General features: G+C 35.3%; 1 protein-coding gene across 1 annotated transcript; it reads right to left on the bottom strand.

Moving 5' to 3' along the window:
* Positions 1-11611: 11611 nt before the first annotated feature.
* On the bottom strand, positions 11612-12298 carry LOC149230454 (pentatricopeptide repeat-containing protein At1g08070, chloroplastic-like). Its single transcript, XM_089381322.1, has one exon. It carries the CDS (start codon positions 12296-12298, stop codon positions 11612-11614), a length of 687 nt encoding a protein of 228 aa, XP_089237448.1.
* Positions 12299-19885: the final 7587 nt, after the last annotated feature.

The raw sequence follows: 19885 nt of genomic DNA on the forward strand, positions 1-19885 counted from the left end.
ACATATGTATGAAAATGACGTCTCTGGGTTTGAAAATATATTGGTTACAGTCATGGCTAACCAGTTAGAATTTAATAAGAGGGTTTTGTTAGCAACAAAAGAAGTAGAATGGAGACTAAAGAGTAGAACTCTTTCATTATCACATGGAAATGAAAACACTAATTTTTTCGATCATCATGCCAATCATAGAAAGAATGCTAATACTAAATAGAGGATGCAAAATTAGGAAGGGGAGGAGGTTATTAGCTTTGATGATATAAGCAAGATAGGGATGAATCACTCCGTGGAGGTATACAAGGAAGAAGATAAAGCTACTTTATGAAGTGGTTAAAATGGTCACATATTTTCCCAAAATTTGTCAATGCGGAGGAAAATGAAAGTTTATTGGAGGAGGTCTCTAAAGACGAGTTACAAGAGGTGCTTCATAGTTTTCAAAAGGATAAAATCCCATGACTAGATGACTGTCTTGTTGAATTAGTTTTGGGACCTTATGACTTGATTGAAGGTGATTTATTGCATGCCATTGAAGAATCCATATCTTAAGCTAAGTTTCTTGTAACTGCTATTTCAAATTTCACTGCTTTGATTCCAAAATTTGCTAAACCAAGATACTTTAAATAATTTAGGTCAATATATATTTGAAATTCTATTTATAAAATTATTGCAAGGATGACAAATATTCCTTTTTATATTTCTAGTTATTAGGAACAATTTGGATTTTTATTTGGAAAACAAATCCATGAGGTTGTTATAGGGGCACAATTGGGTTTTTCATTTCAACTTTGATTCCAAAATTTGCTAAACCAAGATCCTTTGAAGAATTTAGGTCAATATCTCTTTGTATTTGTATTTAGAAATTTATTGAAAAGAGGGTGAAGGTTATTTTGTCTAATACTACCTCTTCATAACAATTCAGATTTTTATTTGGCAAACAAATCCATGAGGCCATTGGAGGGCCACAACAAGTTTTCCACTCTATAAAATCTAATTTTTTTCTAGCTATGGTGTTTAAGATCGATTTGTTAGTGACTTATGATGTAACACCTCATTTTATACCAGTATGCAATCATAATTATGACTCAATGTCATTATAAATCATATCATACATATTTTTATGATTTTTGAATTATGACAAATAAGTTATAGATGATGTAAAAGTATTTTGTTAATTAGTGAAAATTTGATGACTCATTTTATTTTCCTTTTATTATCTAAAGTGTATTGGTATAATATTTTTCTTATTTATATTTCTAATTAATTCCATGTTATTTGATATGCATATGAAATATCCCATTTTAAACATATTAATATTAATACCTTCATTGGGATAAAGGGATGAGCATGGATGAGTCGAATCCATCGAGGGTGTGAGCGACTAGGGTTTCCTAGCCATGGTAACTCCTCCTCGCCCGATGTAGATCTATGCAATGAATTTTGCAGAGTTGGGATTTGTAGTGCCTATGTGCAAATGTCTTCATGGTAGATCGAGAGTTTGTGTTGAAACTTAGTTTTCTATTTCCCCAACTTTTTATTGGCTTGGCTGATCAATTCTCTTAGTTAGTTTTTTGAGTTCATTGCTTGTACGATGGGTGAGTATGCTAACACTTGGCCCAATTATAGCTCTATTTTAGAATTTATTTGTAACAATTAAATACATAATGAGCCCATTAGTACTTTGTATTGTGGAAGCACTTGTTTTTCTTTTGTTTCTGAAAGCAAACATGATAAGGATTTGATCTATAGATCCGGGCCCCATTTCAGGGGGTCTAGGGGAATGTTTCTCCCGCACTGGAATTTGTACTTAAATTCTACCATGGAAATCTCTTCCGCAACTATATGGATTATATTTCCATATCTACCTCTTATTTTCTACGACGATGGTATTTTCATAGATATATGTGAAAATTTTGGTTGCTATATTACTAGTTATGAGTGCAAAGACAATAACTTCTATTATGCTAGAATTTGTGTTGAAATGGACTTTGCAAAAAGACTCTCTAAGGAAAGTTCGCTTGAATTTGTGGGTTGGTCCCATATCCAAGCTTTACATTATGATCAGGTTCCTTTTAAATCCAATTTTTTCTATAAGTGTGGGCACTTTGCAAAAATATATCCAAAAATCTCTAGCATCTCAGATTATCTCCTTCTATCCCTTAGCCATATTCTAAAATTAATGATGAACGAGAAACATTCAATCTGGTTTTGAGGAAGCACACAAATCATCCATCTAAGAAGTTTCATTCCTATAGGACCGAATCTCATAAACATCCTCCCTCCTGTAATAGATATGAAACTTTGGAGTCTTTAGAGGAGAAAGCTGAAGAAGATTAGCCAGATTTAGATTGTGCCTTTAGAGAATACTAGTTCACATTTTGAGGATGAGACTACTTCTAGGGATAGAGACAAATTCCATCCTTTAGATAAGAAGGAAGAAGAGGATAGTTTGGAGGAAGAGGAGGAGGTTAATCCATCCTATCCTTCTCCTTCCTATTCAAATGTTCTAAAAAGAAATCAACAATCTTCTCCTACATTAATAAGAAGTAGAAAAAATTGAAACAACAAATCTTAAAAATATCGTGCACGCCATTCTTTAGTCTCTTGTGTTTCTAATGAGGTATTGATTTAAATTAGATGTTTTAAATGTTTTGTCTTTATACCATCTTGTCCAAGCAATTCATTTTTTCATGAAAAATCATAAGAAAAAATATTTTTTTGTCACATATAAGCTAGGTTTTTATTAAAATTTGAAATTTTATATTTACCAAATCAAATCTCTCCATTTTTTAAATCTATTTTTTGCCTTGGGTGCATCAAGCCAATGCATTCAACACAAAGGAAAAGTTTATTTTTGTGAATGAGAAATAATACCAGGGTATTTTAAGATGTAGATAGGCTAAAAAGATGAGACAATCACAGAGAAAAAAGTTCACTTGGATCCTACCAAAATCAACTAAAAGTAATGCAAGTGTTACGACCAAGTTACAATCATTAGTAGAGGAACATGAAGGGCTAAGGGTGGTCAACAGTAAAACCAAGTCAATTTTATTGACACATGAGGGGTCTAGTCCAATGCCGAGTGAAATCAAAGTTACACTAGCAAATAGAGAAGAAAAAACATGGACACATACAACCCCACAACCACTTTGTTGTTATGGTCATCTGAGCTCTATGTATGCAAACTCATGAGCATGAAAAAACTAATTTATTTCATTGAGATAAAATGACAATTCAATGATATGAAGTTAAAATAATTTTCGGAGGCCAATCAAGAACTTGAAAAGGAAAACAAGATCATCAAAGACCAGGTAATAAACTTACAAAGCAGTATGGAAAGAGGACAACAAGAATTGGTCACATGGAAACATGAATTAAAACAAGCAAAAGTGGTAGAAGAAAAAGAATGAGGGACAAGGAAAACTAACAAAGAAATTTAAATGAAAGAGATTCAGTCAACAATTACAAATAGGGAAATGAAAGAAAACAAAATAAGACAACAAATAAAAGAAGATAAACCCTGGGTTCAAATAGTAAAGAAACCATTGGTTGAGCAAAAGAAACCATAGAGAGACAAATCAAGAGACAAATAAGAGAAGAAAAAGATAGACAAGATGTTATGAACATAAATTATGTAAAAATAAATAAAATAGATAATAAATAATAATCATAATAATATAAATATAATAATAAATAAAAGTAAATTAACTAATGGTTAGTTAGTTAATAATGAAAAGGCATGTCTTAGAGACATGCCTGTTTGTGAAAGGTACTTACCTGGCTATATATACAGGGCCCTCATTCTCATTTGTACTCATCCTACATCAATTATTTTATTCAATATACAATTAAAATTATTGTCCTTCGATGCATGTCTTTGTTTACGAAGTATTTTAAATATTTCTGCTGCATATACGACTTTTGGTCATTAAATTGAAGTGAGCTCAATCCAGTCATACGATAACTATTCACCACACATCTCCAAGGATCAAAAGAATCCCCAAAATATTAATCTAGGATGGTCCGTTCCGTTTTTAGTACAACAATTCTATCTATCGCTCAAAACATCATATCATCTTGTATCAACAAAGATAAAAGCTCAGAACAAGAAGATATTCTGAACAATAGAAGAGATCTGGTTCTTCATCAGTAAGCTTTGAGGACAAAGCTTTTTGAAGGAGAAGGCAATGTTATGAACATAAATGATGTAAAAATAAATAAAAATAGATAATGAATAATAACCATAATAATATAAATATAATAATAAATAAAAGTAAATAAACTAATGGTTAGTTAGTTAATAATGAAAAGGCATGTATTAGATACATGCCTGTTTGTGAAAAGGTACTTACCTGGCTATATATACAGGACCGTCATTCTCATTCATACTCATCCTACATCAATTCTTTTATTCAATATACAATTACAATTACTGTCCTACGATGCATGTCTTTGTTTACGAAGTATTTTAAATATCTTTGCTACATATACGACTTTTGGTCGTTACACAAGTCAAGGCCACAAATTTCATCATCAAAGATTTGAAGGATTATGGAGAGAAAGAGAGAACACATATTTTAACACAGGATTTTCTCAAGGACAAATTGAAATGGACAGGTTATATTCAATAAGAAAATAGGATAGGTAAGAAATAAAAAAGCAGAAGGAATAGACATGTGAGAGTTACTTTAAGAAGCACAAAAGACAAAATAACTATCCTAAAAAATAGGGGGCTACTTAGAGGCACTCACATTTATCTAGATGATGACTTGACATGGGACCAACAGGAAGATCGAAGGAAGGAATGGGAGAAGGTGAAATCAACAAGAGAAGCAGGAAAGTGGGCGTGGCTGAAAAATGGGAAAGCCCAAATCAGCGAGTGTTTAACAAATCACAAATAGGGATTCGAGCCCCCCTGGGAGTATCTAAGCATGGTAAGTTGGAACTGTAGAGGTTTTCCATGGAGGAGAGGACCGAGATTGGGGCCCATAGTAGAAGGGAAAGACATCATTATCCTTTTAGAAACCCATGAGCATATGGGTTACAGGGTTAAAAAATATGAAGGTTTCAATAAAGTTTCAGTGTGGAATGAAGGAACATGAACATGTAAAAGGCACGCAGGGTTCAGTGTTAGGTCCCTATAATACTAGTGATTACCCCATTACTATTGTAGTTGTATCCCTTATTAATATTTTTGAGCCCCTATTGTCCCCATATTTTTATTATTGTGCCCCATAGAATCCCTCTATTGTTATTTTTGTGGCTTTATATTATTATTGTTAGGTCGGTTGGGTTATATTGTGACTCCATAGACTCCTATATATAGAAAGGAGGTTTTGTTATTTGAATCATCCAAGAATTGTTCATTTATGTAATGTAAAGGAGGTTGCCTCCTCGAAGAGGCTGAATTCTAAGGCGTTGATTTATCTTTTTCTATCTTTTTTTGAGCTGGTTTCATAACATTTGGTATCAGAGCTTTGGATTCTAGGGTTTCGCTGCTCCAAATAGGCCATCGTGGCATTTTCGCTATAAATTTTTTATACGACGTTTCAGAAGAAATCGCACTGAACCTCGGGTCTGAATTTCAGAGCTTTTCGCACTATATTTGCGGAGATATGATCTGAGGAAGTTGGTCTTTTTGCAGACTCTTGAATTACATTCCAAACAGGTGACCTGGGGAAAATCATCATAACTTTCTCTCTGAGCATCGGATTGAAATTCTGTGAGAACGTACAGAAATAGGATGGGCTGCAGTTTCTTGTATATTTTTTCAGTGCCATAGGTTGAAACAGTGACACGTGGCACTTCATACAAGTTTGCTCTTCTGGAAAGGTCTATAATCAAGTCATCTTGGAGATTGCGCATAACTCTTTCTTGGAGAATCTAATTTGGATCAGACTAGTGGCATTGGAAAGAGGACTTAGAGGGCTACTGCAAATCGTAATTTCAGAACTGGATGATCCGAAATTACAGAGATACATCAAATTCAATATCAAGCTCCTACAAAGTGAAAAAATGTGTGTAGTTTTTTTTAAATTTTTTCTTAAGCTTGATTTGAAAAATTAGTTTGAAGGAATTCAAAGGGCATAGTAAAGCATTATTATCGGTAATTGATGCCCCGAGGAAAGAAAATGCAAACACCTAGTAAGCAACCTGAAAGCTCTAGCATGAATCATGAAGAAGAGGAAGAAATGCAACATGATATATCAAAATTACGAGACCAAGTGCAACAAGTGTCACTTGCACAAAAAGTAACAGAATCTAATATGAAAGATGTAGAAGCTAAGATGGATGGTTTAAAGAAAGGTGTAGAAGCTAAGATGGATTGTTTAAAGAAAGGTGTAGAAGCTAAGATGGATGGCATGGAAGCTAAGATGAATGGCATGGACGCTAAAATAGATGGCATGGATGATAAGATGGAAGAATTAATGATAAATATGAATAAGTTGCTACAAGAAATGGTCACTAATGGTGAAAGGGTAGTAAAGGAAACTCATGATGAGAACAAAAAAAATGTTAATCATGATTCCATAGACTTTAGTGTTGGATCGAAGACCCACCATATTCCAAAAATCGATATGAGGAAGTTTGATGGCAAGGATCCCGCAACATGGATATTACAGATGGAGCAATTTTTCGATCTCAATAATGTGCAAAACACACAAAAGGTACGTATTGCAACTTTATATTTGGAACCAAATCAGTTTGTATGGTATCAATGGCTTTGCTCTCGTAAACAAATTATCACTTGGGCAATTTTTACGGAAGAATTGACAGCACATTATGAGGATACAAAAAGCAACACTTTTTTTAGCCAATTGATAAGTCTCAAACAAAAGGGTTCAATAATTGAGCATATTGAGGAGTTCCAAAAATTGAACATAAGGGTAAAAAATATTCCAGAGGAGCATAGGATTGATGTGTTCATAGGGACTTTAAAGGATAATATCCAACATGATGTTCGCCTTTGGGAACCTAATTCATTAGAGAAGGCATTCAAGTTAGCAAGAAAAATGGAAAGCAAAATTATGGCAACCAGGAAGCATACCAATCACAACTATAAAGATGGAAGTGTTGTTACCCCTAGCCTTCCACAACCTATAAGGTTGACACCACAACAATTGGAAGAAAAATGAGCAAAAGGGCTTTCTTACAGTTGTGATAGCAAATACACTAAAGGTCATAAGTGTGCTGAGAAGAAATTATTCTACATAGATTGTGAAGAGGAAGAAGAAAAGGAGCAAGAAAGGTCAAAGGAAAAGGATATACTCCAGGAACAAAGCCTAGATAAAGAAGAAATGAATCCGACCATACCTTGTAATGCATTGGCTGGAATTACCACTCCTTAAACCATCAAGATAGAAGGACAAATCAAGAAGAAAAAGGTAATAGTGTTGATTGATTCGAGAAGTACCCACGATTTTATTCATTGTAAGGTAGCAAAAGAATTGCATTGCTTCCTATATCCAGCACCAGAGTTTCAAGTGATGATTGCAAATGGAGGAACGATAAATTGCTCTAGAAAGTGCCATAATATCAAGCTATCCATGGGAGAATATGTATTGACTAGCCCAATGCTTTCCATTCCAATGGGAGGTGCTGATGTTATACTACGAGTCCAATGGCTACAATCCTTGGGTACAATGGCTTTTAATTTTCAAGAACTTTTCATGAAATTTTCTGCAAAAGGAAAGGAAGTTGAATTAAGGGGTATTGCAGGGAAACCGGGAAAGATAATCAGCTCTAATGGTATGACAAAGCTTCTAAAAAAGGAATAAAGAGGTGTAATTGCTCAATTATGTTCGCTAGATGTTTCCACATCGGAATCATCTATTTCTCCAGATCTCCAAAAAGTTTTGGACAATCATTCCGAGGTATTTGAGACTCCTAAAGGTCTCCCACCTATTCGTGATCATGATCATGCTATTCATCTGATTCCAGGAAGTGTTCCTCCAAACATCAGACCATACAGATATCACTATGCCCAAAAGAGTGAAATTGAACGTATGGTTGCAAAAATGCTAGAGGCTGGTATAATTCAACCTAGTCAAAGTTCTTTCTCTGCTCCAGTAGTATTGGTGCACAAGAAGGATGGATCATGGCGCATGTGTCCGGATTATAGGGATCTCAACAAGCTCACTATTAAAGATAAGTTTCCCATTCCTGTCATTGATGAATTACATGGATCAATTTACTTCACCAAGTTGGATCTTCGTTCACGATATCATCAAATCAGAATGAAGACTGAAGACATTCCGAAAACAACATTTAGAACTCATGAGGGTCATTATGAATTTTTGGTCATGCCTTTGGCCTTACCAATGCACCTTTTACATTTCAAGGTTTGATGAATTCCATTTTCAAACCCTTCCTTAGAAAATTTGTGTTAGTATTTTTTGATGATATACTAATCTACAACAAGTCGTGGAAGGATCATGTTGAACATGTTGACAGGGTGCTACAACTATTGGAGGAGAAACAATTATATGCAAAAGGATCCAAATGCTTCTGTGGAGTACAAGAGGTGGAATATCTGGGTCTATTGTATCTCATGAAGGAGTTAAGGTAGACCCTAGCAAAATTAAAGCCATTAAGGAACGGAAAATCCCCACATCCATAAAGCATCTGCGAGGATTTCTCGGGTTGACAGGGTATTATCGCAAGTTTGTTAAGAATTATGGGAGAATAGCAACATATCTAACAACATTATTGAAGAAAGATGCATTTTCATGGACTCCAGAAGCAAGAAAGGCCTTCGAACATCTTAAAGAGGCAATGTGCCAAGCACCAGTCTTAGCTACACCAGACTTCACAAAAACCTTTATTATGAAATGTGATGCTTCAGGAAAAGGAATTGGCACTGTTTTAATGCAAGATGAAAGACCCATTGCATTTGAAAGTCGTCCAATCAAGGGAAAGCTTTTACATAAAGCTATTTATGAGAAGGAAATGTTGGCAATACTACATGCACTTAAGAAATGGTGACCCTACCTAATGGGAAGACACTTCAAGGTAAAAACAGATCATGATAGCCTTAAATACTTAAGAAATGGTGACCCTACTTAATGGGAAGACACTTCTAGGTAAAAATGGATCATGATAGCCTTAAAAGTGGGTCACAAAGATGTTGGGTTATGACTTTGAAATCATCTAAAAAAAGGGAAGCAAAATGTGGTGGCAGATGCACTCTCAAGAAAGGATGAGGATGTGGAACCATTGTTGTGCGCCATTTCTATTATCCAACCAGGTTGGATAAACGAAGCAAGGGAGGAATGGAAGAATGATGAGGAAGTATGGGCACTTATTCGAAAGTTACAACAAGATTCCAGTACATCTGATACATTTAGTTGGAAAAATGATTTGTTATGGTACAAATATCGCTTATACCTCTGTAAGAATTCGCAACTCAAACAAAAAATTCTTATGGAATTGCACACTTCTCCCTTAGGAGGGCACTCAGGATTTTTAAAAACTTACCATAGGGTTAAGAAGGAATTTTTTTGGGATGGCCTTAAATCGGATATTCAAAAGTTTGTGGCGAAATGTTTGGTTTGCCAACAAAATAAAGTTGAGACAATTAAGACCCCGGGTCTATTACAACCTTTATCCATTCCAAGCCAATGTTGGGAGGAGGTTTCAATGGATTTTATCATAGGTTTACCCAAGTCTGAGGGAAAGAGTGTCATCATGGTGGTAGTTGACAGACTTACCAAGTATGCACACTTTTGTGCATTATCACATCCATTTAAAGCCAGTACAATTTCTACTGCATTTATGGAAACAATTCAAAAGCTACATGGAAACCCAAAGATTATTGTAAGTGACAGAGATCTCATTTTCACTGGAAATTTTTGAACAAAATTATTTTCTTGTCTTGGTACTCAATTAAATCATAGCTCATCTTATCATCCTCAATCTGATGGGAGAACTGAGATAGTAAACAAATGTTTGGAAGGATATCTTCGTTGCTTTGTATTTGATAAACAGACACAATGGGTCAAATGGTTGCCTCTAGCTGAATGGTGGTATAACACTTCCTTCCATACAGCAACAAAAATGACCCCATTTATGGCACTTTATGGATATTAGCCACCATCCATCACATCATATTTAAGAGAAAATTCTAAGGTTCAAGTAGTGGAACATCACATCGGACATCAACAACAAGTCCTCCAACTCTTAAAGGATAACCTCGTGTTGGCACATAATAGAATGAAACAACAGGCAGATCAACATCGCAGTGAAAGAAGTTTTGATGTAGGTGATTGGGTATTCCTACGGCTACAACCATATTAAAAAATGTCCCTCAAGCAAGCTAAGGAGGATAATAAATTATCACCAAAGTATTATGGTCCGTACAAGGTGTTGCAAAAGATTGGTACTATGGCATACAAATTGGAGCTTCCTGCAACGTCTCGAGTGCACCCAATTTTCCATGTTTCATGTTTAAAGAAGCTTATAGGCAACAAGCTCCCAGTTCAAATAATATTTCCAGAACTTGACGAGGAAGGAAAAATTATATTGGAACCGGAAGCAGTCACAGAAACAAGAACTCGACAGCTATGAAAGCGATCAATTTCGGAGTATCTCATCAAGTGGAAGAACTTATCCGCTGAAGATTCCACATGGGAGGATGAGAATTTTATACAGAAGCATCCATAACTACTCAAGCGTTGAGGACAAAACTTTTTTGAAGGAGAGGGGCATGTTAGGTCCCTATAATACTAGTGATTACCCCATTACTATTGTAGTTGTATCCCTTATTAATATTGTTGAGCCCCTATTATCCCCATATTTTTATTATTGTGCCCCATAGAATCCCTCTATTGTTATTTTTGTGGCTTTATATTATTATTGTTAGGTCGGCTAGGTTATATTGTGACTCCATAGACTCCTATTATATAGAAAGGAGATTTTGTCATTTGAATCATCCAAGAATTGTTCATTTATGTAATGTAAAGGAGGTTGCCTCCTCGAAGAGGCTGAATTATAAGGTGTTGGTCTATCTTTTTTTGAGCTGGTTTCATAACATTGTGATTATAGTAGTCCATGAAATCGGGTTTCTGTTAGGCATTTTGTCAAACATCTGATATGCATCCTCTATGCTAGCACATTTAGCATACATGTCGATAAGATCATTCCCAACAATGCCATTTGACTCGACACCAGCTTTGATAACTAGAGCATGAAGTTGTTTCCCCCGATCGGAAGCCTAAAAGCTGGTGCAACCACTGAGAATGCTCGAAAATGCAAATTGAGACAAATAAAAAGATATGATTTGGAATTGCTGAAAAGGATTCAAGGATTCCTCAACCTGCCCATCCCACAAATACCCTTTGACCATCACATTCCATGAAATCTCATCGCGCTATGGCATTTAATAAAATAGTTTGCGGGCATCCTCTATACTACTGCACTTGACATATATGTCCATAAGTGCATTGCCTACAAAGAAATTCAATTCAAATCCAGAGTGAATAATAGTCCCATGAAATTTTCTCCCTTGTTCTAGATAGAAGAGGCCAGTGCAAGCACTGAGAACACCTACAAACATAAACTGTGCTGGCTTGATGCCTGTAATTTCCAATTGTGAATACAATCCCAAAGAATCTCCACATTAGTCATGTTGAGCATATCCTGCAATCATGGCATTGAAAGAAATGCCATCTCTTGTAGGAATTTTGTCGAACACCTGGCATGCCAACTCTATATCCTCACATTTGGTATAAGTATCAACAAGGGTATTTTGCACTAACAGACTAGATGCATGTCCAATTTTAATGACATGGGCATGGACCTTCTTTCTTTCTCTGGATGTTGGGAAATAACTGCAAGTACCCAGAACTACAACGAACGTCACTCGGTCCGTCTTAACTTCCATTTGCTGCATTTGGCAGAAGAGTTTGAGGGCTTCCTGGCTTTCCCCAATCTGTGCATAACCTCCTATCATCATGGTCCATGAAACTATGTCCTGTTCCATCATCTTGTCAAACAATTGGTGTGCATCCTTCATATACCCACATTTCACATATCTCGTAACCATGAGATTCCATGAGAACTTGTTTCTTTTGGGCATTCTGTCAAACACTCGGCGTGCTTCCACCAAATTCTTAGATTTTACGAAGGTGTCAATAAGTTGATTCGTCCTGTAAATATGGGGATCGAATCCTGTTTTGATCATGTGGAGGTCAACTTGCTTGCCATCCACAAGGGCTTTGGTAGTTTCGAGTTGATTTGTAAAGTGTTTGTAAATGTTTTTGAGAAAGAGTTTGTAAGGCGTGAAATCCTTTGGAAGAGTTCTCATGGTTCCATGTTTCACAATACATGGGATGAAAAATTGTCTTTAAAATGGTGTCATATGACCGTACATTTCATTTTTACCTATTGAAAATTTCTTAAGCAAAGATAAGCTTAAGGGAGATTTACGATCCATGACAAGGGTGGTGCATGGGAATTCAGGATATAGGTCTCTTTCATGTAGAGTTCCAATTTTATCGGATGTCTCCCAAGAGAGATCCAAACGATAAAATTATTAAGAGTTTTTCAGAAGCAAGGTCGATGCAAGTTGGCTATCGGTGTCGAAGCGATGACCCAAAAGATGCCTCTGCCAGAGAATTGATTGAAGATCCAAGAACTGTCTAGGTTATTATCTACTCCATTTTTTATAGCAACTGTCTATAGTCATATATATGTGATATATGTATCTATACTGTATAGTCATCCCCGTATAATCCGAACCAATTAACATAATATATTGAAGCCGTGGAGAAACATATTTCACAGGAATGAGCTATTACTATTATTTTACATGTAGCTCTATGTGAGAAAGAATAAATTAATCAATTCATTGTAAAACTATTCTTTGTAAAAGGATAATCGATTGATTGGGCAATCCCACTCCATTCTAGAATTCTGACCTCATCATTTTTATTTATTTTGGTTTGATTTCATAGTATTTGTTGGTAAACGAAGAATAAATCCATACTTAGATTGCAAACCTTTAAAACGATAAATTTTAATGAAATGGCAATCATTTTTTCATCCCCATTCCGAACTTGATTATTACAGTTACTAAAGATATTATACTTATGTGTTATTACTTTATGAAAAAAATAGAACGAGCGTATTGAACGGGAGATAAAAGTGAAATAGGTTTTTTGTTTTTGGCAGTGGTTGCCTTTCTTGGTATTATTGTATTAATTTGGAAGGTTTATGTGACATACACTGCTTCCTTAAGTTTAACCTTGACAACTGATGTCTTAATTTAATATGATAGTCATAATTCTAAATTAATATAATAGAGTATAGTTATATTAGCCTATAGTCACATAGCCTTTAACAATATTATTTAAATATAACATTTTAAATTAATGTTTATTTATTAACATATCACATTTAAATATAATTGGGATTAGTTTCTCTAATTATATATATATATCAAAACTAAAATCAAATTTATTCCCGAGGTAAATTTACATAGGAGTTTATTAAGGTTAGTGCCCACCAAAATTTATGCAAATTGTGAAAGAAATTTTAGATAGAAGAATCGTTGACGTAGTAAAAAAAGATAACCTATCTATGTATACAAGAAGGTTGTAATTTCCTATAGAGTTAAGTCCCTTCAATAAAATTGAGATTATTTCTTAAACAATTTAGATTAACATTAATACAAAGAAATATTATTTTGCAGAAAATATATTCTTACAACCATATTAATTCATATAATGACAAGATTTAGAGAGAATGTTGACCTTTAAAGTCGCATTAAAACAAGCTGTTTATTTATTAATAATATTCAATAATATAAATGAACTTAAGAAATTTTTTTACAAGTTACTCACATTATGCTTCAAGTCATGCATATATATAAACTTTTTTTTAGATGCAACTTCATGAAATTTTCTTGAGACGCAGTGAAGTTATATTAGATATTGTCATAGTATTAATATGCATATGTTTACAAAATAGAAATCCAACATATTCAGATTAAAGTGTCAAACATGAACACCAATTGATTAGCACATTAGAACCTCCTTTAAGACAATATATAAGATCGAAATATTAAAACATGTACCACTAGCCATTCTATATATATCATTGGGATAGTAAATATGATGCAGGAGCATCCAACTTAAAAATTTCATTTTATTCTAGTTAACTTAGGGGGTCTTGTGTTTTCAAGGAAGTTGGATTCCTATGTATGTAATTATTAATGTTTTGAGTGATTAGAATAGGAATTAATTAGATATTGTGAGGATATTTGTAAATGCTCTTGAATGTAGGAGAACGTGAGTAATGATGGGAGAATTGGAAATCAATTATAAGTCTTAGACTAGAAAGTGGTGTCATGATTCGTGGAACTAGAGAGGATTCTTAGGGATTGATGGAGTTAAAAGTGGACTTAGAGGATATTCAGGATTTAGTTCAGTAGATTAAGGATCTGAACCAGAATTGGTTAAACATAACCTTTTGTATAAATGTAAGCCAAAAAGGCATAGAGTCAGTTAGTTAGAGTGAGATTAGATAGGTTTGACTGTAAGCCTACGGACAGGAAAGAAATGCCACTGATATAGAAGCTCAGGCCGAGGAAAAAATTCCTGTGTAAATGTTTGTTCATTAATACAGATAACTTGATTATGAGTTTGTATAATGTGTACTGTGTAATTGAGTTTAGACTGTGTGTGTGACTAGAGAAATTCTGCATAACTTAGGTTGCAGGTGTGCAGAATCAGAGAAGGAGTAACAAAGAAGTGTGTTACGTGGTTGCGCACAGACAGTATTGGAGAGAATTTTCACATCGAAGGTGTAACTGTAAGGTTTCCTAAAATCTAAGGATTATTGAAAGAAGCATAAAGGCACGAGTGGAGATCAAGATCCGAACAAGTGAAGATCATTAGGCAAAGGAAAATACACAGGCATAAAGCCGAATGGGCGATTACACAGTAAGAAACAAAAGAGTGTAGCAGTGCAATGGAACCGTTGGATCAGTCAGATCAACAGACGTGGTTGTGTGTGATAGAAGGCTAAGATTAAGTTGCACAAGGTAAAGTTAAGAAGATGAATGGCAGAGATTAAACCCACATGTTAGAAAGAGGATGAAGTGGTATTCACAATGGTTAAGCAATTTATCGTGCATCCTAAAGGTGGTAAGCGGTCTTTCGAAATTCCACGCAATTACCTTTAGCGGTTGACACGTAGCAAATAGAGGAAAGACAAAACCACTTTTCTCACATGCTCTCAACCTGATATCGGTCGTGCACGATTCCACGCAAGATTGCATGATAATCATTGGATTAAGCGGGGTTGATCAACAATGAAGATCAAGAAAGCTAGTTGGCAATCGGGTGACGCGACAACCGTTGGGTTGGAAAGAGCAGATCAACGGTAGAGATTGTCGGGTTAGTTGATGATCAGGTGACGTGATAACCGTCGGATCGAGGAATGAGATCGACGGCGGAGATTTAACGTGCTAAGGAGAGCATCGATGTATGTGCAAAGGTTTATGAAATGGCAGAAAGGTAAGTTTAAGCACGATTAATAAAATCAATCGAAGGGTTGAGTTGTAAGGGCTAAGAAAGAATCAAATATATTTCCGCTTAAAGACTTAAACTTTGATAAAGTGGGTTTTCATCAGATGTTATATTTCCGCTTATTAAACCTTGGTTAATTGAAGGTTTTACCTAAGTAAGGAATTTTGGAATTCCTGGGACACACATAGTGTGACATGACTATGACATGATTTTTGTATGCATACTGTGGGTATATGTGATTTAGGCTGCATCATTGGGGTATTCGCAGCTTAGGCTGGCACCATTCGGTATCAGAGAAGAACAAGGAAATTCTGTATGTAAGAATTCTTTGAGAAAGCTTAAAACAAAGTTATGTTTTGAAGGTATGTATGCAGGCAGGAGGAGATCAGGTTTTAAATTTGAAAAGCAGAGTTTGCAGATGCAAAGGAAACAGAGAACAATCCATTCAAAGTGCAGGTGAATGGTAGAACAATATCATGTAGAGGTCTTGAAGGTAGAGGCAGAAGAAGGTGAGAAGATTGTAGCAACCTAGAGCAAGGAGTTCTCATATGGTTCTAGAGAAAAGAACTAGAGAGATGTTGAAAGACTGAGCTCAGAGGAGAGAAGCTTAGTGAGGTATGTGTAGCAAGAAGGAGACTTGCTAATGTAGAGGTTTTGTTGCAGCTCACAGGAAGATCATCAAGGCAATTCCATAGAGGATGTGAGTAGAATTTCTAAGGGATGAAGAAAGCTGGTAAAAATTTCTGAGTGAAAGAAGAGGTGGTCAGAACCTAGTATTTCATTGTGATTGAAATACAAGAGGACAATTATATTCTTAAAAGGCATAGATGAGTTGAAACCTGGAAGGAGTAGAGAGAAGTGCTCAAAAGAGGTTTGAGAGAATAGAGAACCAAGTGCTTGCCAAAATACTAAGTACAGAGGAGAGCTTAGTGAGGTAAGTGGCAGTGGGGAGGACTTGCTGTTGCAGAGGCTTTAGTACAACTCATAGTAAGTGAGTGAGGAACTCATGAAGATAGAGAAGAAGATGACTATTGATAGTCATAACAGAGATAATAGAGGTTTTTAGGAAGACCATAGTAGAAGAAAAGTGAAAAAGGAGGATGCCAAGGCAAATGACAAGAGAATGATTCAAGAGGAGTGTGACAAGGAGATTGCAGAGTTAAAACAACAAATCAATGTATTAAGGATGCTACTAGAGGAAAGCCAAAGAAAAGTTTGGGTCTTGAGGAAAAAGGTAGTGGAGTGGTTTAAGTTACAAAGAAGGCTGCAACAGTGGCAAGTGAAGTGGCTAGTGGAAGAACTCAGAGAAGCTGAGTTGGAAATGGAAAAATCCATTTGTGAAGTAGAACAGGGTGAAGTTCTGGGTAAAGATGAAGACTGGAGATCTATGGAAGATCTTATGAATTATTGTGAGAATTCAAGACAACAAGAAGACTTGAAGACTGAAACTTCAAGTGATACCAAAAGGTTACATGATTTTAAATATGATAATTTGTGTATGATTGCAGGAGAAACATGTGAAGAAAGGTAATTTTCTGATATTGTCGTAAAGGAGGAAGAAGACAGGCATAATCTAAATTCTGTTATGAAAGAAGATGAGATAGATAAGTCTCATGTAAATGCTCGTACACATTTGGGAACAAGTTTTACTTTTCATCATATTGCAAGGACTGAAAGCAGAGGAAGTTTGACTCATGATGATGGCCAAAAGTAAGAAGAAGTAGGGAAGGATATCAAATAGCCAAGTGAAGGATTTGAGGAGATTGAAGTGAAGATCATCGAAAAATTTCTGAGTCATGTAGAGGACTTGGAACAACATGAGGAATTGATGATTGAATCATCAAGTGAGATCATGGGGTCTTGTGGTTTTAAAATTGACAAGTTGTGTGTGAATGCAGATATTATAGAAGACAAACCATCCTATGGAACTGTCTTGAGTGAAGCTGAAAGTTTCCAAGCAAAGTATGATGATGACTGTCTTTCAAATCAAGATCAAGTTGAGTTATTATAGTTGAAGGAGTTCATAAATTCCTTGCTTAGTGAAGGAAATATCTTTAGTAGATATGAGACAGTTATGTCTTATGATAAGGAATTTGTTATTGGTAAGGACAAAGAGAAATTGATTTTCTTAAATGGCCAAAGGAAGAGTGATGGACAGACATCAAAAAATATCACAAAGATGGAGGATCAATATTTTATTCTGATCGAGAATGAAGAAGTAGTGTCACCAAGAAATTATACTTGTGACAAAGAAGAAGATGGTGAGGGTTGTACAAAGTTTTTAGGAAAAATCCCAAGTGACATGGCAAATTTATGGCATGACTTAAGTATTTTTGAGAAAAGGCTAGAAAAGCAAAGAGTAAGTTTCCAGTTTGTAAAATCATAGTTGAATGAGAATGAAGAAGTTCACTACGGTGGACAAGAGCAAAATGACATCATTGAAGTAGATGGTGTGGAAGAGAGACTTGCTGACAATTTCGAGAGTCCTTTGGAGAATTATTTAAAGAGGTTGAATCAACATACTGATGTGTTGATAGAGGAGGAAAAATTAGAGAAACATATTGAAATGTTGCCAAAGGAAGAAGAGGCATTGAGGCCTTACGCTTTTTATTTTAATAATTGTTTTGTGAGTGCATGTTCTGTTGCAGACGCTGGAGAAAATTTGGCATAGATGAGCAATGAAATAAAGAAGGAAGAGGAAGGAAAATATGATAGAATTAATGAACAACATAGTGATGTATTTGAGAGGAGTCAAGTACAAAGTAAATTGGAGGACAATTTACTTTTTGAAAGTAAATTTACAAATTTTGAATAGAGGTTGGTTGGACAACAACAAGAGGGTAAGGATGAAGGGGCGGCAGTAAGAATCCAATAATTTCAAAGAGAATATAGTTAACAACAATTTTAAGATGAGTGGACAAAGTACAAATGGGAAAGTAATTATCAGTCAAAAGATAAATTGGACATAGAGATTGAAAGAATAATAAGATTCACGATGAAGGTGCCTTAGAAGAAAGTAGTAATCAAAGGGCCAAGGAGTAGCAGAAAAATAAAGACAACAACAGACTGTGAAAGAAAAGCTAGTGGGGCAAAGCAACATAAATTCTGGAAACTTGGACAACAACAACAAACAACAACAAAAACCAAAGACAAATTACAGAACAAAGTATGGGATCCAGGAAGACAAAGGTCAGAAGCACATCATCAGGAGATCATGATTATTTCAACCTTGGGAGTCTGGTGCAGGAGCATCCAACTCAACAATTTCATTTTATTATAGTTAACTTGGGGGGTCTTATGTTTTCAAGGAAGTTGAATTCCTATGTATGTAATTATTAATGTTTTGAGTGGTTAGAATAGGAATTAATTAGATATTGTGAGGATATTTGTAAATGCTCTCGAATGTGGGAGAACGTGAGTGATGATGAGAGAATTGGAAATCAATTATAAGTCTTAGAATAGAAAATGGTGTCATGATTTGTGAAACTAGAGAGGATTCTTAGGGATTACTGGAGTTAAAAGTGGACTTAGAGGATATTGAGGATTTAGTTAAGTAGATTAAGGATCTAAACCAAAAGTGGTTAAACAAAACCTTTTGTATAAATGTAAGGCAAAAAGGCATAGAGTTAGTTAGTTAGAGTGAGATTAGATAGGTTTAACTGTAAGACTACAAGCAAGAAAGAAAGGCCATTGATATAGAAGATCAGGCCGCAGAAGAAATTCCTATGTAAATGTTTTTTTATTAATACATATAACTCGATTGTGAGTTTGTATGATGTGTACTGTGTAATTGAGTTTATATTGTGTGTGTGACTAGAGAAATTATGCGTAACTTAGGTTATAGGTGTGTAGAATTAGAGAAGGAGTAATACAGAAGTGTGTTACGTGGTTGCGTATAGACAATATTGGAGGGAACCTTCACAGTGAAGGTATAACTGTAAGGTTTCCTAAAACCTAAGGATTATTGAAGGAAGCATAAAGGCACGAGTAGAGATCGAGATCCAAACAAGTGAAGATTGTAAGACGAAGGAAAATACACAGGCAGAAAGCCAAATGGGCAATTACACAGTAAGAAACAAAAGAGTGTAGCGGTGCACAGGAACTGTTGGTTTTACCTAAGTAAGTAGACATTGAGCTTGCGCTCTTCGGCTTAGGAGTAGGTTGTGCAGGATCGAGTTGATTTCTACTTCTAGTACTGACTGGTGATGCCTCTTGATCCTCTTCATCTGGGAGGATGAAATCCCACATCCCCTATACTTCTACAACTTCTTCTTCATCAGTAGGCTCTTCATTAGAAACTTCCTCTTCTTCTTCTTCTGATTCAGCATTTGTGATAGCATTGGGAGGCTTTGAATTAGTCA

Source organism: Pinus tabuliformis, chromosome J, assembly GCF_031772625.1.
Source record: "Pinus tabuliformis cultivar Carrire ecotype Pingquan chromosome J, CPIR1, whole genome shotgun sequence".
Taxonomy (NCBI): Eukaryota; Viridiplantae; Streptophyta; class Pinopsida; order Pinales; family Pinaceae; genus Pinus; species Pinus tabuliformis.

Bases quoted from the DNA above. Each gene is read 5' to 3' on its own strand.
- LOC149230454 (XM_089381322.1), bottom strand. From the start codon at position 12,298: ATGAGAACTCTTCCAAAGGATTTCACGCCTTACAAACTCTTTCTCAAA.